Source organism: Lutjanus erythropterus, chromosome 1 (genome assembly GCF_056507025.1).
Source record: "Lutjanus erythropterus isolate fLutEry1 chromosome 1, fLutEry1.hap2, whole genome shotgun sequence".
Taxonomy (NCBI): domain Eukaryota; kingdom Metazoa; phylum Chordata; class Actinopteri; order Lutjaniformes; family Lutjanidae; genus Lutjanus; species Lutjanus erythropterus.
In genome coordinates, this window is record NC_139317.1 from 14,035,104 (window position 1) to 14,052,307 (window position 17,204).

A 17,204-nucleotide genomic window follows, 5' to 3' on the forward strand; every position below is an offset into this window, starting at 1 on the left:
TCTTTTCCAGTCCGACCTGCTCTTACTCTTCATACAATAATACCAGAAAATACTATTTTCAATAACAGAAAATAATAAACCCCTCAAGTTGATTCAAGACCACTCCGCTTCAGGCTGGGGTCCTGTATCACTCTGTCTGGGTTTATTTTGTAATAATGACACACTCGCTGTATTTTATCCTGTTTATTACGCAGTGACTTTGTGAAAAAATCAACAATTTGACACAAGACATTGATTTAAAAAATGATTTTATTGCCCCCCAGAGTCTATGATCAGTACTGCGTCCAAAGCAAACGGCCTGTTAGTCATAGCAGCCAACTGCAGAATACCGTATTGACCAATCAGGATGGAGTATTCAACAAAGCCATGCAATAATCTTGTTTAACTGTTTCTCAGAGGTATCACTGTCTCTTTCTGAACTTTATATTGTTAGTCAGCCATTGTACAGTCTTTTGTACAATATATACATATATATATATATATCCCTACTGCACTGAGGGCAGAGACTCTGGTAACATGAACATTTGTCTCCACCTTGTGGTTTGTCACACCTGAAATTTGTCTTTGCATTCTTGTAACTTAGGAGTAAAACAGATATACACTTGTAAACTAGAACTGGTTTTAAACTCTTAAACCATTACATGCTTTACATCTTTCCTAAAAACAAAGTATTCTGATTACATTTCAACACCTTTATTTGCCTGAATTAAGTAAAAGCAGGAGCCTCGTACCGGAAAGCAGTCATGTTAGTAAACATACTGTTTACTAACTACTAGTTCCTCTTCCTTTTGCAGGCTGACTTTGGCCCCTGATATGCAAATACATATGAATCCTACATCTACATCCTCATCTAATGCTTTTAATAAAGGTATCCAAACTACTTTACAACCCACAAAAGACACAACTGTTATTTAAAAAGATTTGTTCAGTCACTGAGATGGAAGTTCATTATTAAAAGTACCAATGCAGCGCGCACCCCGAGTCGACTCAGAGTTTGATGTTTCCTGATGTGATGCAGCTGTAGACCTGAGCTGTCAGCGGGATGTAACTCTTCTCCCGATCATCGAGGATGTAAAGAGGGTCCTGGATACATCCTGGATCAAAACCCTGCTCCACTAACTTCACCTTCATTTGCTTGAAAGTCCCCGTCACCTCCACGGCATTCTAGACGGAAGAAAAGTACAGTAATAATCACTCGGGTACAGTACTGTGATTTATTCTCCCAAGACTGACATCTCAAAAATTCAGTGTACATTAGAGGATCATTTTGATGCATTAAAATGATTTTCCTTTAATAAATTTCTATTTAATAAGAAGAAACCTTATAGTATGTTGTCTGGCACTAGATCTGATCATTTCTTAGACGGGACACCACTCGAGAAAGTGAAGGAATTTTAATTCCTGGGTCTCCGGCTTGATTCTCAACTTTCTTGTGAGATTCATTCACTCAGTGATAAAGAAAACAGATTGCTGCCAGAGAATACTGTATTATAACAGTTTCACCCTACAAGCCAAGCAAAGAATTATTTCAAAGCTGGTATTATAGTTCACCAAAAAATGAAAAGTCAGTATTTACTCACCCTCATGCTGATTGAGGGTCGGGGTTTCTCTCGTTAGTCCGCAAAACACTGCTGGAGTTTCACAGGAAAACAGTGTTGCAGAATCTCCCAAACAATGTAAGTGAATGGTGACCAGTTTTCAAATGTAAAAAACAACTGGGAAAAAAACCCATAAAATGTCTTCATACTGCTTGTCTGGCATAAATTAGTCTCCTAAAGTCCCAACATGCCATTTGCCAGTTCAGACAGTGTGCGTGTGAACATGGCTCCAAGCTAAGGAGCTACAGTGAGATTTTTAGTCAACTTGGCTTGTTTTTGCATTCATGGCTTTAGGAGACTTGGCTTATACTAGACGAGCAGTATGGAGGCATTTTATGTTTTTATTTTCTTGGGTTTTTTTATGTTAAATAAATAGCTCGGGAGATTCTGCAATGCTGATTTCCTGTGACACTCGAGCAGCGTTTTGTGGACTAAAAAAATAAACCCGACCTTCAATCGGCCTGAGGGTGAGTTGATAATGACTGAATTTTCATTTCTGGCTGAACTATCCCTTTAAAGGGTTTATCCTTCTACAATAAAGTTGTATCGAAGTATATTCATCTGCTTTTGATCACATGCTGCAAACAATTAGAACTGCAGTCATCATCTCGCAGTTGTTCGCCTCCGCTAACCAGGCAAGTGTGTATTTTCTATCACTTAGAGACTATTTTTACAGAGGTCTACAGAGGACTGATTGAGAGTTAAACATCATGATTGAGTGGCGTTGACCTTGACTGTGTCACAGCTGTTGCCATGCAGAAAAAACACATCAAAATACATAATCCAATATTAACAAAATGGCATGAACATTGATCACAATAGTATTATTTCCTTTTTTTTTTTTTTTTTGAGAAAAGATCAATCCAATAAAGTGTGTGGGGAATAAAGTTACCTGTATCCTTATGAAGCGAGGTCGGGCATATGAGGGCAGGTAGCTGACCATGTGGTTATATATTTTACTTCCATCAAACTGGTCACCGTCCTTCACGGTGACAGCTGCCATCCCTATCCGCCCCTCGTGCCCTACAGCACCACACAAAATGGAAACAGACAAAACACTTGTCCGCTATTAACTAATTCATCAATTCTTCATTTTCATGCCACATGGAAGTTGTGATATTCTTATCTGGTGAGAGGTAAAATATAAAGAGGAAGTGACCATCACCTGGCACTTGAACTCCATAAACGTTGGCTTCTTTGAGACAGTCACTGATCGTCAGGATGTCAGACACCTCGGTTGTTGCCACGTTCTCACCTTTCCACCTGAGGGCTCAAACAAGTTACAACGTTTTTTTTTTGTTTTTTTTGAGGGGGGGGGTTTACCAAAGGCAAAAGTATATTTTACAGGTCTGTGCATGCGAAGAAACAAAAATGTGTCCTCTCTTTGCACACATACGGTCAACAGTACTTCAAAGCTTTTCTCAAGGAGCCTGGTGCATAAGATGCAGGGGAATTCAGTGTAGTAGGACTGCTGAAAAATATCAGGAAATGTGTTAAAAATGTATTCTGGATAATTGATTGTGCTGTGAGCTCAAAGAAAATGTACCTATAGTCTAGTAAGGTTTGATGGTTTTGGTAGAAAGACTGGATTGTCATCATGGATTGTGACATTTTATTTATACAAAATTACTTTGACTTTAGTTAAAAAAAATCACTATATGAAGTGAGGAAGAGCGAGAAAAGTGTCATTAGTGTTTTAGTTTCTGTAGAGATGATCTCCTTTCTTGTCAATTTACAATAGATTCAACAGAATTTCTGCCACGTTTTCTAGAAATTTTGACGTATTAACGTGTTTTTCATCTTCAACAGTAAAACATTAGTGACCATTCTTCCTACTTGTACAAGTCTTTGTTCAATTTCAGATGTTGCACGAAATAGGAAGTTGCTCCATTTCCATTTATAATTTTCAACCTGCACGTTTTGCATTCTGCAAATTGTTATTTTGTTGATCACCTTACAGTTTTCGTACGTGAACAAGATTAACTTTAGTTACATTGTTTTTTCCAACTGGCGCTCAGTTACACAACATTGGGAATTAAATGCTGTCGGACTGATTCAAAGCGGCTTGGATCTGAGGATTGTGGGACATTTTAAAAAACATATTTGTTCATCTTTGGGCTTGAGAAAAGGGGGAAGGAAGTGAAAAGGATCAAGACCAAATGAAGTCACGAGTCCAAGTCACGGCGCAAGTAGTAGTAGTTTTTGATTTTGTCATCAAATTTGTGACTGGAGTCTGACTCGAGTAGAAGTCATGTGACTTGCATCCACACCTCTGATAATATGAATTATATTGCAGAATAGTATTATAAATAGTTACCCTATTAAAAAACCAACCATATCAAATCATGGTGCAGAGGAGTTCTGTACCTGAACGTGTCACCTACACGATCCTGAAAGTAGATGAAGTTGTCCTTATCGATCCTCATCAGGTCTCCGCTGTTGAAATAAAGATCTCCTTTCTTGAGAACATTTCGAAGTCTTTTTCTCTCTGTTTGTTCTTCGTTCTGGGCATAACCGACAAAAGGAGCGATGTCTGTGATCTTTGACACCAGAAGTCCTGTCTGACCTTGCGGAGAAAACAAGGACACACATGTTTTACTATCATGTGTATCAACGGACACCTTGTCCCACCGCTGGGGTCCTGACCGCCTACAAGATGTAATGTCGAGTGTCATGTTGCGGAAAAGTTTCTTCACCTTTGGGTGCCTCGACACAGAGGCCGTTAGCATCTCGAACCGGCTCATCCCGCTCTGTGTCGTACTGAATCAGAGTGTAAGGAAACAGCTTCTGCAGGAGGAAGACATCAGACATCAGCACTGCGTTTTGTGCCAAATACATCTTCAACAGCAGAATAACACATGTAATTCAAGTATTTTTTAGCAGTGGTGGAATACAATGAAGTGTATTCACTCAAGTTTTGTACTTAAGTACAAATTTTAGGTATTTGTACAAGAGTATTTACATTTTATGCAATTTATATTTATGTATTTATACTTGTACTATACTGTATAAATGTAGTGTTTACTTCACTACATTTGTCTTACAGTTATAGTTACTTTTCAGATTACAATTTCTCATAAACTGAAAGATTAAGCGAAGAATTAATTTGCAAAAACAGGTAAACACCAGTCTTTCATGCTATGTCTTTGCCCACCAAGCATCTGCATCAGTACATCAAATCAACAAATAAAGAAATAGGGCAGCATTTCCCGATCCTGGTCCTCCGGACCCACTACCGTCCATGTTTTAGATGTTTCCCTACACCTGATTCAGATGATTGACTCGTCATCAAGCCTGTGCAGAAGCCTGATAACGACCTGTTCATTTGAATCAGGTGTGTTGGAGCAGGGAAACACCTTAAACATACGGGGCAATGGGCCCTGAGGACCAGGATTGGGAAACACTGAAACAGGGACTGGTGAGTGCCTGCCTCCATCAAAGTAGAAGAACGACTCCCCCAGGTGGTCAGAGGTGGTATATCCTGACATACACAAGTACCTTACTGAACCTCCAGGTGATGTATTTCTGCCATCTGTCACTATTTTGTGGTTTTAGTTGTCTGTCTGCTATGGCGTTATGATAAACTAGCATGACACCAGTCTTCTGTATTTGGCGCTGGCACTTTAATAGCACTGAATGCAGTGTGGTCAACTGAAGTGATGTGTGGCTGCTCTGGTCCATGCAATCTGCTAATTACCTTTACCTGGTCTTCCCTGCCCATCTACTCACCTGTGGCTCATTTCCTCATCAGTCACTCAGGATATACACCGGTCCACCTGTCCTAACCCTCTGACAGATTGTCTTGTGTGTTTTTGGAAAACTGTGCAGTGTATTTTTTTCTGTTTTGTCTGCTCTACCTGTTTTTTGATCCTGCCTGCCTGTTTTTAGACTTTGGATCCCCTGCTTGACCCAGGTCAGACTTGTTTGCCTGTGTGGCTGATTTCCCTGGTTTTAACTCTGCCTGAAGTGTTAAGTAAACTAAACTGTCCTTACAACTCTACTGCCTCGCTGATGTGTTTGTAAGTTCAAATCTGCCACTATTGCATGCACAAAAAACATACATGAGGAAAGTAATAAAAATGGAGAGATGTTTTTGCAAGTGAGTCCTTTTTTTTTCTTTGTGGTTTGAGAAAAATGTTAAGTTACACTTAGTATTATACACACACTAATAAATTGGCTGTAAATGATAAAAAACAATGTCAACAGAAACAAAAATGTTTTTGAGCCTGTTCTTACCTTATGCAAAAAGTTGACCCGTCCAATGGCTCCAATTTTACCTGCGTAGTTGACAAATCCCACGTTTCCCTCGGTGGAGGCGTAAAACTCTTTGATCTGAATGTTCCCGAAGCGATTTAGAAACTCTCTCCATATCTCTGCTCTCACACCGTTACCAATGGCCAGTCTCACATTATGGTCCTTTTCATTTTCTTTCTGCATATTTATACAAAAAATAAAAATGATTAAACATTTTGCAAGAAATAGATAATACCTAAAGTAGTGATACCTAATTAATTTAAAGGACCAGGATGTAGGATTTAGTGGCATCAAGTGTATGTAACCTTTCCCTTTCAAGTGTGTAGGAGAATCTATGGTGGCTGTAAAACTGCAACACGGTGGCCTCCAGGGAAGAGGGCCCACGCCCTCTGGAGATTATATGCAATACAATATTATATGCAGTTTGTTTTTTAGTTTTTTACTTTTATAGGCAGCGCTGATCCTTTTTCTTACTATAATTTAACTTTTTTAAATTTATAAAAATACCAGTGACAGTTTACAGTTTAGAAAGTTTTTCAGTCTTTCAAATATCCAGTCTCCATTACATATATTTGTCACAAACATTTGATAAAGTAGTATTGATCAATATCGGAACAAATATGGACCAATTGTAAAAATCTTCATCAAAGGCTGAAGAAACAGAGGTGACGGGGCCAAAAACCATCGAGTGTCAGCATTTTGAAAAGTGTGAGACTGCACTGCTTTTAAACACTCACACATATGAACTCTTACGCTTAATAATAAACACAAATCAATCATCTAATTAAGCCCTTAATGGGAATTCTGAACCAACATGCCTAATCCTATATATTCTATGTTATATGAGAATTCTACTTTGGAAACCAGTTCATGGTAGAAATCTCTCTAAAAACCAAACAGATGCAGTATAAGGGATAACATTCCCTGTCATAAATGTGATCCTAATGTCACATATTGGTAAAGGGTGATTTGGCTGCCAAGTTACTTGATATGGTCTTCCTAAGTAAAGGCCAGCATCTATTCCTAGAGGTGACCAGATACAGACAAACCACCTCCTCTTACTGCTACAGGGTCATGCAGTAAATTGAGACTGCACTTCATGTGATGCAATTAGATACTCTGAATGGCCATACATGTAAGCAGAATGTTTACTCCCAAATACAGCACATACATCTTTAAGGGATCTGAAAAAGTATGCAATCATTGTAATGCTTTAAAAATGCATATTTAGCTCACGAGGAAACGGTATTTATGCGTGTCCATGATGTTTCTTGCAGTTCAGACCCCTACAGATAATGACGCAGAAGGCTGGAACCTGATAGTTGAGATTTAATGATTTCTATTTTGGTTAGCCAGCTGTGCTGCACAGTGGGAATGTACAGATTTGGAAAGTTAATCTCTGACTGACTCAATGGCAGCCTGCTGCAGCCGGTTTGCAGCGCTCTCTGTCTCTGCAGATGTCTCGAGTGGAGGAGTTTTTACAGAGGTTAAGATGGCAGAGGGAGGACATGGTGCCCCCAGCGCCCTGACAAAAACCCTGTGTCAGCTTGTTTCAGTGGCAGTTTCTCTAGTTATTGAAAAACTGCCATTCAAAGAATAGATAAAGGTTATTAAACAGACCAATATATCACCCTGTCAAGACATTCGACCAATTTCAATATAATTTGAAACCACTTTTTCTATTTTAGTTTACCTTTTCACTTGACTTATCTTACTTCTATTCTTGCAGTTATTCCTTATGCACTTTATATTTTATAATTCACTCTATATTTAAGACTCTCTTGATTTTATTCTTATGTTACTGTAATTTTGGAGCAATCCCTGGCACAAGAATTTCCTTTGGGATTAATAAACTGATCTTTTTTAATATGAAGCATCAGGTAACGTCTTACTTATGACATTATAACAGTTCCTTCACTACCACAGATGACTGAATCTACAATTGCAAACCCTTAAGTGGTTCTTAAATTGAGAGTTTCCCTGCACCTTAGAGAGAGTCATTGTAAAGTTTATTATAACCCTTTTTGCCAAACTTAAAATAACGCCATTGGTTTGTGTTTCATTTGAGAGTTTGAACTGTCACATGATCAGGACACTCCTGCAGAGGCTTTTCCACAGTACAGTGATAACAAAATGGGGTAAACCTGAAATAGCTGATACTTAAAGGTGTTATATGTGATATTCAGGCTCACTAGTTGCGAGGAAACAACTATCTGCAATGTGCTATTTGGTGAAATCAGGCTGCCTTGTGCAGAGAATGAAATCACACTCCCTCTGTGTTGTAAACCGAGCTTCACTGGTCTTTGTTTTGATATTCGGTACGGCAGCACGCCCATGTTAGTGCATTGCAAGTCCCTCTCTGTCCTTCCTGCATACGTTTTCAACACGGCAGCCTGGTGAGTAATGTTCTAGTATTACAGCTACACAGTGCATCAAAATATATTTATTGAGGCTTGAAATAGGCAATCAGTAATACTGATACATATTTGATCAGCTTGATGCTTTGAGCTCGTTTTGTGAGCAGTGTGTGCAGTTTCTTTTTAATACAATTGGTAATAAAAAGAGATGTTGGTGCTGTACTAGTAACAGTCAAGACTTTAAAATCCTTTATCTGCAAAACATTATCCAACGCTGAAATATTGTGATACTGCTGAGTTTTAAGTCTTACAGTACTGAGCCCTGCAATGCTGAAGATCGCTGTGTGAAGAGCTGGGAACAGTAAAAATCATTTTACCTTTGGTGTGCTACAGAGGTAACGCATCACCTCTCCTATGTACTGGATAACAGTCACGCTGTTTTTCCTGCAGTCGTCCCAAAACTGAGAGGCGGAAAACTTCTTCTTCAGAATGATAGTCGACCCTTTAATATAAGACAGAAAAAAAGAACAAATAAAAGGACATTTATTTGCTAGACATCATAGAAATGTGATCGCAAAACATTCAGATTTAGTTTCATTTTTTGCCCTTCACTTCAGCAGGTCATGCAGCTCAAAACTTTACATATTCAGTTATAAAAGTAGAGATAAAGCTGGTTTCCAATTAAACAAAGACATTATGTCTATTAGGGATATTCATCTACATTTTTAAAGTGTTTTGGTCTGCATATGATCTAATTTCAAGAAGAATCCACCCTGGTGGCAGAAATTAAAAACAACTATATGGAAACTTTAATGTAAGACTTGAATATTTCCATAAATTCATGACAATATTAAACTGTGTTCCAGTTAACAGCATGTGCTGCACAGCAGGACTGTGATTGTGAGGTGCAGTTTTGGATGTCTCCTAATATTTGTGTAACTCAGGCTGCTTACCCAGACATATAATAGCAGTGTGAACTTTAGCCTATTTAGGGGAAAAAACGCAGTTAGAAAGTAGAGGTAATCTGGTGTTGGTTTATCCAGCTCTGTTCAGCTTACTGGTTCTCAGTGACAAAAGGCCCTTTCATTTAGTTTCCCATCAGAGTCAGGAGAACCAGAGGGAGTTGGAGGAGCAGCGGCATCACTTTTCACTTTACAGTGTTGCAGCACTCGTCTCATATTTAGGTCAGGTGTGAGAACCTTACGAAGGTCTCGCAACAGGGTGCCACCGGTGGATGAGGAAATTAGTTTCCTCCACTGCAGAGATCTGAGGTTCAAGTGATACCTCCGGCAACAAAAAATAATTAGCAGTGATTTCAGGAGGGTGGGAAGTCAGTGAGGATTGCAAACCTGTTAAAGCATGCATGTTGCAAGATCAAAAATGATAGAAAACTAATTCAGAGCTGATGTGGACTATGGATGTTAGACTGATTAATCATCGCATGCTAAGCTGTACTGCACTGTTCAGGAAATTATGTGGCTTTCTTTTTTTAAAAGGATTTTTTACCCTAACTAGTAGGAGAATTATCTCAAATCATAAAGAGACACTTGATACATCAGTTCATGTAAATGTCTGTAATGTATGATGACAAAGTGAAGCTGGATCTGCCACTGCCAGCACTCACAACCTCTTGTAAACTCTTTGTGATTGTGTTTTACAGCTTTTGTTTGCTCTGTGTGTGTTATCCCTTTAGTTGGACGTGACTATCTTGAAGGTTTGTTTAGTGGTCCAGTCCCTCTGCAATCGAGCAAACAATTGCTCTAACTATTGTTATTGTTGAGCTGTAAAATAGGCAACTAACCCCTTTTGCATAACCAGCAGATATGTTACCCTTCTTTCTTTTTTCTGATGTAAGCTGGAAAGCCTCCTGTCTGTGCAGGAGAGCAAAAAGAACAGCATTTGAAAAGTTTCTGCGTTCAGCTCTCAGTACTTTTGTAGCTTCTAACTGAATCGCTGTGGTTTTAAGTTTAGTTTCTCTCCTGCGCTGCTGTTTGTACTTTTAGGTATCTGCTTTATTTTATGGTTTCATGTTCACTTTCAGATCATAGGAGTTGCGTTGAGTTACTGCCTGTGAAAACCCAATATTTCATGATCCTTTTAATATAGTCTCCTATAGGCTTCCAGCAATTTGGGTGTTTCAAATTAAGAGACAAAATAAAACAAGCATATTTTTCAGCCACTTAACAAACGCTGAAACGTATAAAAACAAGCTGCCAACTCATAATTAGGTCAGTAAAATATCCACTCTTTAAGGAATCTCACCCAGCCCTCACAAATGAACCTCTGGTCTCATTGGTCTCACCTGTCTCAATGGAGCCAATAAAGCCTATAATAAAACCAGCTGTGTGGTACAGAGGCAGGTTGACATAGATGACGTCACTGGCCGTTACACCGTTTGAGGATAAAACAGCCAGAGCTGTTAGGAGGCGGTTCTGATTGACCACAGCTGCTTTAGGAAGACCTGAAATAGACACAAACAGCACAAGACGACCTGTGACATTAGTTGTGGGAACAGATTATCACATGAAACTGAAAACCACACAAATGCAGACAGTCCATCACCTGTAGTTCCAGAGGTGTAAATATAAACTGCAGGACTTTTGAACGTGACGTGAGATCTGAGGGATCGAGGTAGCGGGGAGTCCGATGCTTCATCCACTTTATCAGAGAAGCTCTCAATCCCAGGTGTGTTACAGTCTTTGGTCATCAGGAGGACAGTGACGCCCTGCTCCATCAGTGATGGCAGCACGTCCTCCACTGCTTCCTTTAGCTCTGGAAAGAGACATGCAGCACAATCATAACCACTAGGTGCTAGTTTTAGATTAATACCCAGACTTGCCCAGATATTGACCCGATACTGGCAGTGGGATATGCAGCTTTACAGAAAATGCATTTTACCCTCCTCTTTCTTTTGAGTTATAAGCAGGACCCAAAAGTAACCCGAAAAGCTACAAGACCCCTGAAAATACCTCGTGAACCCAAAAAACAGAAACCGAAATCTCTAAATCTAAAAATTTGAACTTCAATAGAAAGATATATAAAATGTTTTAGACCAACTGTGACAGACATAACCCACCTTAACAAAAGCATAACAAGACTATTTGGAACTTCTATTTATTTTATTTGTGCACTTCTAATTACATAAAGCATTTCATAATGTGTGCTCCATACAGGCGAGAAACGGGTCTTTTGAAGAAAAAAAGAACTTCTTCTAAATACATCATTACTTATTTAAAAAAGATGACTACCTCAAAGTTATCACCTAGTGTATCAAAACAATGACTTAGAGTCTCAAAATAATAACTTACTTTATCTCAAAATAATTATCTTGAAATAATGATCCCAAAATAATGATGTAGCATCTCAAAATATTGACTTAGCAACTTCAAATAATAAGTCAGTATCTCAAAATAATCAGTTCATAGCTCAAAATAATTACTTATCTCAAAGTAATGACTTAGTATCTTAAAATAATGAGAAACTCTTAAAATAATGACTTAGCATCTCAAAATAATAAGAAACCTTCTCAAAATAATGACTTCTTATCTCAAAATAATGAGTTACTGTCTCAAAATAACGAGTTAGTATCTAAAATTAATGAGAAAATTGTTTAAAATAATTTAAGTTGTTAAAAAATTATGTCTAATGTCTAATTATTTTGAGATACAAATTATTTTGAGGTAGAAACTCATTTTTAAGATACTTACTCATTATTTTGATAAAGTTTCTCATTATAATGACTTAAAAAATCTTTTTGTTTGCTTTTTGTTTGCTGGCGGAAATGGGTTTCCATGAGTCTTTTAATAACTTTAAGTGTAGTTTTGCTGATTGTGCACAAACCTGCAGCAGCTATCAACACTTTCGCCTTGCAGCAGTTGAAGCAGTGCAGCAGAGACTTGGTGCGGATGTTGTGATTGAGCAGAGCCACAGGAGAGCCTAATTTAGCCAGGGCCAGCCAGGTAAACATGAAGGCGGGTTCATTCCCCATGAAGAGGGCGACCGTGTCTCCAGCTTTATACCCGCGGTGAGCCTGCAGCGCGTTGGCTGTTTTATTACTCCTTTTATCCGCGTACGTGTAGGAGAAGCTTTCATCCTCAAACACGATGAACAGCTTGTCTGGATGCGCCGCGGTCTGCTCCAAGAAACGGTCCAAAACAAAGAAGAGAGGTCTCCTTCTTCTCCTCGAAACAAACGTCACTAAAATCCGCAGTAGGTCCCTGAAATACAGAATATCCACCCAGAGAAAAGGGAAAAAAGTTTTGAGTGCGAATGGTATGATGAGGATAGTTGCTAAAATGATTGAAATTAAATATATCTCCATGTCTTCTCGTTTAAAAGCCAAGAGTCCTGGGGGGGGGAAAAAAACAAAAGTGCAGCCCCTGCTGCAAAACGAGGAATGTTGCAAATAAGGATTTTGCTCAGTGGGGCGGGGCATTTTCTACAAAAGTTCACAGACAGGGTCAAATATTAGAATAACTTGAAATGCAGATGGTTGAAGGGAAAAACGCTCATCAGCAGAGCATTTTATATTAGTTATGTTATTTTTATTGCAAGAAAAAAAAAGAGGAAAAGAGGGAAGTGGTTTCAAAACTAAAACTTGGTTTATTTAGAGAACAACTAGGGTTAAAGGGAGTAAACAATAAACAGCTCTGACGTATCTGTCACACGTAAGGTCAGTGTCAGGGTCAGCTGAAAAGGGTTATTGAGGTTATACGATGTAAACGACACTCTGCAGCCTGTCTGGGGGTCAGTTGATGTGGTAGGCGGAGCCACAATGTAAGAAGTTCAATGCACAGAACAGTAATGAGTTAATATCTAAAAACAATGAATTATTATGTCAAAATAATGATTTAGTATCTAAAACAATGTGTAAATATCTCAAACAATGTGTTAATATCTAAACAGTGAGCCAGCATCTAAAAATAATGAGTTAATATCTAAAAAATAATCAGTTAAAATCAAAAACAAGAGTTATGTACTATCATCTTATCAATTAACTGTATTTTTTTCATGTTATTATTAACTGTATTACTCTTGGTGCTTTGGCCATATTGTTTATATAACATACATGCCAATAAAGCCTGTTGAACTGAATTAAATTGAATTGAGTTAGTATCTAAAACTAATGACTCTGTATTTTAAAATAATGAGTTAATATCTCAGAATAATGAATTATTATCTCAAAATAATGAGTAACTGCGAATACAGAGAAACTTTCTCAAAATAATGAATTATAACAGTCAGTATTTGTCATTGTGGCCATATGCAAAAATACTGAACATTGTGCAAAATATTGTCAACCACCAGGTCCAGCACAAAATAATGTGTAACAATAACTGCAATAATAATAATAATAATAATAATAATAATAATAATAATAATAATAATAATAATAAAATGTTAAAAGATCAAAGTCTTGGGTATTTAAACCTTGAAACGAGCCAACTTCCTAGTATTAAAGTTTTTATTAAATGTTGACATCTTACAGAGTTGATGTTACTTTTTTAATTTCACAGCACCGTAGTGAGTAGCCATTTTATTTTTTTTAAGTTGCTGAGAGTTATGAGTACTTATGTAGCTTTGATTTAGTCGGTCTAGTTAAGTTGACTTGTTGACTAGTTGAGGCTAGGAAGTGAGACGCTGTGTTCTTTGTGTGTGTTCCACTTTTATATGTTGGCACCAAACCACTGCACAGTCTGTAACACTGCGGACACAACTGAATCCAGAAACCAGTCGAAAGTGCAAAATGAACTGATGATGCAATGCACATTTTGTACTTTTGTATAACTGGTCTCTGGATTCAGTTTTAGAAAACATAATTGCACCTTTCAAAACAATGTCACAAAGTGTTGCCTAATGAAAATAAATTAAAGTTACTACAAGGAAGTTTTCTGACAGGTTATGAAAGTTCAAGTTCATTACTTTAACGTTCCTAAATGACCTATGTCAGCAAACAAGGTCATCTGCAATAAGACTGGCTGTTTTCATGTGGTTATTTTTGATGTCGAATCCGCCTCAAAATCAGATTAAGGAGGTATGAGGTATGTTAGAGTTAAAAGGGAGGAGGGGGAGATTTTTCTGTAGATTTTACTTTTGACATGATGTTTTGTGGTTGAGGAAAAACCTACTGCGTTTGTGCACAGGGGCCTACAAAATCAATGAAATAAGAAAGTTCTTTGAAATACTTTATAAAGTAAATTAAATCCAAGGATCTCAAACAATGATCAGGTTCACAGGGAGTTAGCAAATCACAGGGACACCCCTGAATCAAAAATACATATTTTTCTTCCTGCCTGTAGTGCTGTTTATCCATTTAGATAATTTTGTTGTGAGATACAGAGTTTTGGAGATAACAGCTGTAGGGATGGCAGCTTTCTCTCGAATAGAAAGGGACTAAACTGCACTTCGTGCTCAAACATCATGACCCGGTTGCTCAGGATAATCCACAGACCTTGTTGTGATTAGTTTCATGTAATTCACTAGATTACCATTCCACTGACCCCATACCTGGATTAACCCATGCAATATAATAAGATAATGTACGATCAAGTCATTATTTTATTATTATTGCATAGCAACATTTAAAAAAAGATATCCAGCCACATTTGAGGAATATACATCAACTAAAAAATAACAAAAAAAACAACTCCTTTTCTCTGGTCCCTAGGACTGTTGACATTACAAAGACAACAGCATCGACATACCACACTGTTGCTGATTGTTTAAAAAAAAAACAGAACTACCGTGTAACCTTATGTGACCTCTCTGGTAATAATATGAATGATGAAATTAATATGAGTAATCATCAAGTATAATTTCTTTTTGGGCTTAGCTGTAATGCAAAATGTCTGTTCAGTTAAGTTTCACAATATATTCATGTTCAGTCAATACATAAATGTTTTGTGTATTTGTAGAGCCACTGTGATCTGTATGTAAATACGCATGTGATGGCAGCAGACTGACTGAACATGGAGAACTTTTCTTGAGACATCTCAGGCTGGTTACCATGTGTTTTGTAAATTGATGGTTTAATACTTGTTTTCAGAATGTTCTTGAGAAAAAGGGAAACATTTGGAGGTGTTTTTATTTGTGGGTTATTATGCAATGGTTTTACTGGTCTGAGATCAAATTAGGCTGGATGTGACTCATTATGAGTTTGACACCCCTGGTTAAGCTGACAAAAAAAAAACAGTTTCTCTAATCATTATTATAGTAAAAGAGGTCTGTATTCCTCCAAAAGGTCATAAGACAAATCTGTGGTGTCGGGATGATAAGAAGAAAGAACAAAGTTCTGCTGCACAAATCTGAGTCTGTTTTATTGGATTCTGTAGGAACCAGTGGCAGCTGGCCAATAGAGGGCACTGCCCAACTTCTTCTCACATCCTAAAACTTCTGTGAAAAAGACTTAATTACTTTGAAATATATACTGTATATGTATTAAATTATTAAATATATTAAATCAGCAAGGCTAATTGTGTAGTTAGTGAGTAAAATGTGTAGTCTGCAATAAAATGTGCTGTTAGAAATGTTTTACATCGTCTAAATTACTGATTGGTCACTTGTTTCTAGCTCGGGGCACATTTTTTTTCGCCCATTGACTCTTGAGTAATCAGATAAAGATTTCTGGAAAAAGTCACTGATGTTGAATTTTTCAAATCTATTTTTTGCCACTCAAGCTAAGTGTCATTTAGTCTCATTATATTCAAGAGAAGGCAAATATCTCTATGGCCGATATGAACTCAGCAACTCACGCCAAAATTACCTAGATGGATAAAACAAGAAGAAAATGATGTATTTTTTTATTTTGGGGTGAACTGAAATGAGCAGTAAAATCTTAAAATTAATTATACAACTCACAGGTTGCAAAACAGAATGACCACTGCATATAAAACTGAATCCAGGAACCAGTTTTATGGAAACCAGTTCTGCACAAAGTGCAAAATGCTAAAGCTCAACATTTTGGTTTTATGGCTATTTGACTTACTGTAACCTTGTTTTAAAGCCTGCTGCATGTCAGTGCAACTTAATAAAAAACCCACCATACATATTCTATATGTGCGGGGACTGACCCCCACAGAGGCAGCTGAGGTGGGCACTCTTTAAGGCACGTCACCTGAGGTGGCTACATACTGATTAGCCATGTGTGTGTGGTCTCTCCCATTAGCTTTGATTGGAATGAGTTTCCGTTTGGCTTTTAGCTGGAGAGGTAGTCTCTCCACTCATATGACCCAGAACCTGGGTCACATGTAACCTTTCCTTCTCTATCATGTCAAGACTATCTCTCCACCCTACAAATTCCATATGTATGGGACTGTAAGATACACCAAGCAGACCTAGCTACTCCTGTGAGAGCCTGAAATGGCAGTTGTGTTCAAATGAAACGTCACCATCAGCAGAGTGCTCACTCATGTGCGTCATATGAGGCCAAACTATTTATAAATATACAGTATGTACATATTCGTGGCCTATGCAAAACACCAATAAGGTGTAAAGGAGTGAAGGCCGCTCAGCCTGCCATGTTGCAAAGCTAGCTTTGAAGAAAAAAAATACATCACTCCAAGCCAAGGTCCATTCATACAAGAGCTGTGGTCCAAAGGCATGGTACATCAGACCTTGTCCAGCTGCATACGCTCAATGAATGGGATGCCAATTGTACATGTAATAGGCCCTGATAAAGGTGGACAGCCGCCATAAATAAAGCTCAGGAGGAAGTGTGGCACTGAGCACATTTTCAGGAGCACAATATGCATGGTGGCTGCCAGTACCTCAAGAGGCAGAGGCACAATCTCCTTGTCACCCTGCCTCCCCAAACAAAACTGAGATAAGCGAGCCATGAGGTCGGCCTGTCCTCCAGGAGTTAGGAAAAGAGTTGCTGTTCTGGCATCCAAAGACATCTTCTTTAGGAATGAAGAAGTAATGTGAATAGAACCCAGCCTGATGACCGTTCTGCTTGACCTCCCTGATGGCCTTCTTTGCCAGGACTGTGGCTCTGCAG

General features: G+C 38.2%; 1 protein-coding gene across 1 annotated transcript; it reads right to left on the minus strand.

The window, feature by feature from the left end:
- Positions 1-483: 483 nt before the first annotated feature.
- LOC146332699 (long-chain fatty acid transport protein 2) lies at positions 484-12,556 on the minus strand. Its single transcript, XM_084712581.1, has 10 exons — positions 12,050-12,556; positions 10,772-10,981; positions 10,512-10,670; positions 8,587-8,711; positions 5,835-6,029; positions 4,295-4,385; positions 3,966-4,164; positions 2,764-2,861; positions 2,491-2,621; positions 484-1,164 (listed from the first exon to the last, which is right to left on the minus strand). The coding sequence occupies exons 1-10, from the start codon at positions 12,528-12,530 to the stop codon at positions 988-990; spliced, it is 1,866 nt and encodes a 621-aa protein (XP_084568707.1). The 5' UTR covers positions 12,531-12,556; the 3' UTR covers positions 484-987.
- Positions 12,557-17,204: the final 4,648 nt, after the last annotated feature.

What these genes read in the sequence shown, in the direction of transcription:
- LOC146332699 (XM_084712581.1), bottom strand. Translation starts at nt 12,530, where the DNA reads ATGGAGATATATTTAATTTCAATCATTTTAGCAACTATCCTCATCATA. An exon ending in AGTGTTGATAGCTGCTGCAG is followed by an intron (nt 10,982 to 12,049) that starts GTTTGTGCACAA and finishes GTCTCTTTCCAG; the next exon opens with AGCTAAAGGAAGCAGTGGAG. An exon ending in CTCGCTTCATAAGGATACAG is followed by an intron (nt 1,165 to 2,490) that starts GTAACTTTATTC and finishes TCTTCCGTCTAG; the next exon opens with AATGCCGTGGAGGTGACGGG.